Source organism: Bipolaris maydis (genome assembly GCF_028858645.1).
Source record: "Bipolaris maydis strain C4 unplaced genomic scaffold PSV08scaffold_13, whole genome shotgun sequence".
Taxonomy (NCBI): domain Eukaryota; kingdom Fungi; phylum Ascomycota; class Dothideomycetes; order Pleosporales; family Pleosporaceae; genus Bipolaris; species Bipolaris maydis.
The window spans coordinates 737,419-740,232 of NW_027093869.1; the positions used below are offsets into that span (position 1 = coordinate 737,419).

Consider the following 2,814-nt stretch of genomic DNA (forward strand, 5'->3'; position numbering starts at 1 on the left):
CCCCCCTCCTTAAGAGATAGCCCCTCCCTTTTTCGATCTGAAGAGGGCATCCATTGCGGGGCTACGAGCGGTGGTCTTAGTTCTTGGCTGGGCTGGGCTGGCTGGTCTAGCTAGTCTGGCTGAGCTGGCTGGTCTGGTCGGGCTGGCTGGTCTGGCTGAACGAGATTCGGGGCAGGATTCTATCCAGTGGGTAGCTGATCCGCAGCAGAGACAGAGGTCGTTGAGTAGGCGATACTCTCTGCGATCAGCTGAGGAGCTGGACGAGGTAGAGGAGGAGCGGGATCTCGATGGGGTAAAGACAGGTCTAAAGGAGTTGACTCGGATGGGATCGATATCCATCCGTTGGCTGAACCGGTTTCGGTTGGACTGACTGGACTGGCTGGACTGGGCGGGCTGGCTGGACTGGCTGGACTGGCTGGACTGGCTGGGCTGGCTGGACTGGCTGGACTGGCTGGACTGGCTGGGCTGAAAACGCTTCGAACGCCTCTCGGCGCTTTGCATTGTCTCCACGTACTGATCGTAAGTAAGGCTGAAGAGGGAGTCGTTTGACTCCTCAAGCTTCTGCCTGAGTGACTGTCGGAGACCGCGGTGTAGCGTTGTAACGCGGGAGATATCTGGCCAAGAGGAAGCCTTTGCTTCAAACGATAGCCGTTCAAATCGCGCAAGGTAGGCGATTAACGATTCATCGTCTCTCTGGCGGATCTGGGAGAAACGTTGGATTGCCTCTTGTTGCTCACGTGGGTTGTGGCAGAGGCGCTGGAAAAATAAAAAAATTTGTTCTGGGTCCCAGTCTGAAAGCTCTTCAGACTGTTCGCGGAGGTGGAGGATAGACGCCTGTTGAGGCTGCTCAAGGCGATCCCACACGTAGTCGAAGGCATCGGCTCCCGTAAGCTGATCAGAACGGAGTTTCGCTCTGATAGAGGGTAGCCAGGTGCGCAACGTATGCGGCTTACCGTCGAATTTTGGTGGGTCTGGCAGGCGTGCTCGGACTCGTGTCTGAGCGTCGTTCGAGTGCGGGCGGGACTGGAGCTGGAGCTGGAGTTGCGTGACGCTATCACGTAGGGAGGTGATTTCAGATCGCTGGTTCTGGAGCTCTTGCTGGAGCTGCTGAACAAGCAGTAGAAGAGCGTTCTGGTTCTGGCTGGTGGTAGACATAATTATAGTAAAAAAAAAAGGGCAAGGATTTAGGTGAGGGCTGGACGCTTGTCTGAACTCCTCTTAGGCGCTGGCTGGTGATCGAATACAAAATGTAAGGGGCGCAACCCCGTGGGGCAGTCTTAAGCTCTGAAGCACAATCGGACAGGCCAAGGTAACAAGAGGTTGTATTCGATAGAGAGGTAAGCTCTCTGCTACGTGTCTACTATCTATATACAACTAGTTGCCTAAGCAACTATCGGGCTAGGCAGGGGATCACGTGGTCGAAGACGAGTATGGGAGGCGAAGGGCGTTCAGCCCGTTACAAATCCTAGTAGAAGAGGCGGAGCTAGAAGTGAATTAACCTAGTTCCTCTTACCTTTAATAGATGCAAAGTTATTTTTCTTTCTCCTCTCTTTATCTTTGTTATTATTTTACGTCCTCTTCTTAAGTAATTCTTTCTAAGTTTTGTTTTTCTTAACATATATCTACTCTTTAATGTTCTTTTTATTGTTATTTTGTTCTAAGTGCTCTGCTATATAATTAAACTGTTCGTCCTGCGCTGTATTAAGCTTTATCTTAAGCGTAATAATATGTAGCTTTGTAAAAGCTATACTAAAACGATCCTTTACAATTCTTTCTAATCTTCCTGCGCGTATCTAGAAGGGCTATAGTTTCAGGAGAAGAAACGCTATATATCTTAAAGTAGATTTTTAATACTTTCTTTTAAGGTACATACACTCTATATATCGCACTAAAAGAGTGATTAATTAATTAGTTGTTTAACGTTCGTAGGAGCCCCCCTAGGGGGGCTCTAGCCTCTCTAGCGGCATAAAGACGGGTGAAGCGTACGGCTTATTTTCATGCCTTCGAGCACCTATTTTATGTATTAAATGACGATATTTAGTGTTGCACTCCCTCCGCAGTGAGAGAGCAGTTCTTACCGTCACGTACCTACGACACGTCACGACAACTCGTATCGTCTCTCCTCCTCTTCTACCTTCTAATAATAAGCCTTACTCTCTTACGCACCGAGAGATAGTTTAAAAGCACATTGAAATACCTTAGACTGGAAGTGTTAGCTATTTTCGTGGCGTTTCCAATCTAATTTCGCACTAAAGCGCTTATAGCACCTTAGATACGTCCAGCTATAATGCTTCCTATGCCGTTTTAAATGTTTCTGTAAATCACAATCCTAATTAACAGCATACACACATCTAGGACGCGGACAGACTCTCAGGCCTGTTGTCTGACTTTTCTCAGCCTTACACGGCACCGCCTGAGCAACGTCTGTGCTCTGTGTGATAAATTTGAGGATTTGCAACGCATCATGTCTACTCAAGACTACTGCATCCATGTCAGATTGAGTGTCTGAACCTGTCTGTACGTTTTCAGCCAACTTCTCAACTCGTTTCGCTGAATTAATCGCTTGGTGTAGGATGTTCAAGATATGACTAATCTCTATAGAACTCGAAGGGGAAGACCTAGCAGCGGGTTTTCTCTATGCCATTCGTTGTTGCTTAGCTTTTGTCTAAGGTGCTTTAGAGAACTCGTAACTTATATTAGGCAGAGGAGCCTACGGAATCGGTTCTTTTAGTACAGTATCCGTAAACACATTAGCAGAGAGAGGAACTTGTGTTTGCTGACCTAATAACAACTCTGGTGCTTAGTGTTGGCCGC

General features: G+C 47.7%; 1 protein-coding gene across 1 annotated transcript; it reads right to left on the reverse strand.

The window, feature by feature from the left end:
- On the reverse strand, positions 1-1,155 carry PSV08DRAFT_379922 (uncharacterized protein; the record flags this gene model as incomplete). The annotated part of the gene is made up of 1 exon (XM_066093375.1): positions 1-1,155. One exon carries the CDS (start codon positions 1,153-1,155, stop codon positions 10-12), a length of 1,146 nt encoding a protein of 381 aa, XP_065948345.1. The 3' UTR covers positions 1-9.
- Between the last annotated feature and the right edge of the window lie 1,659 nt (positions 1,156-2,814).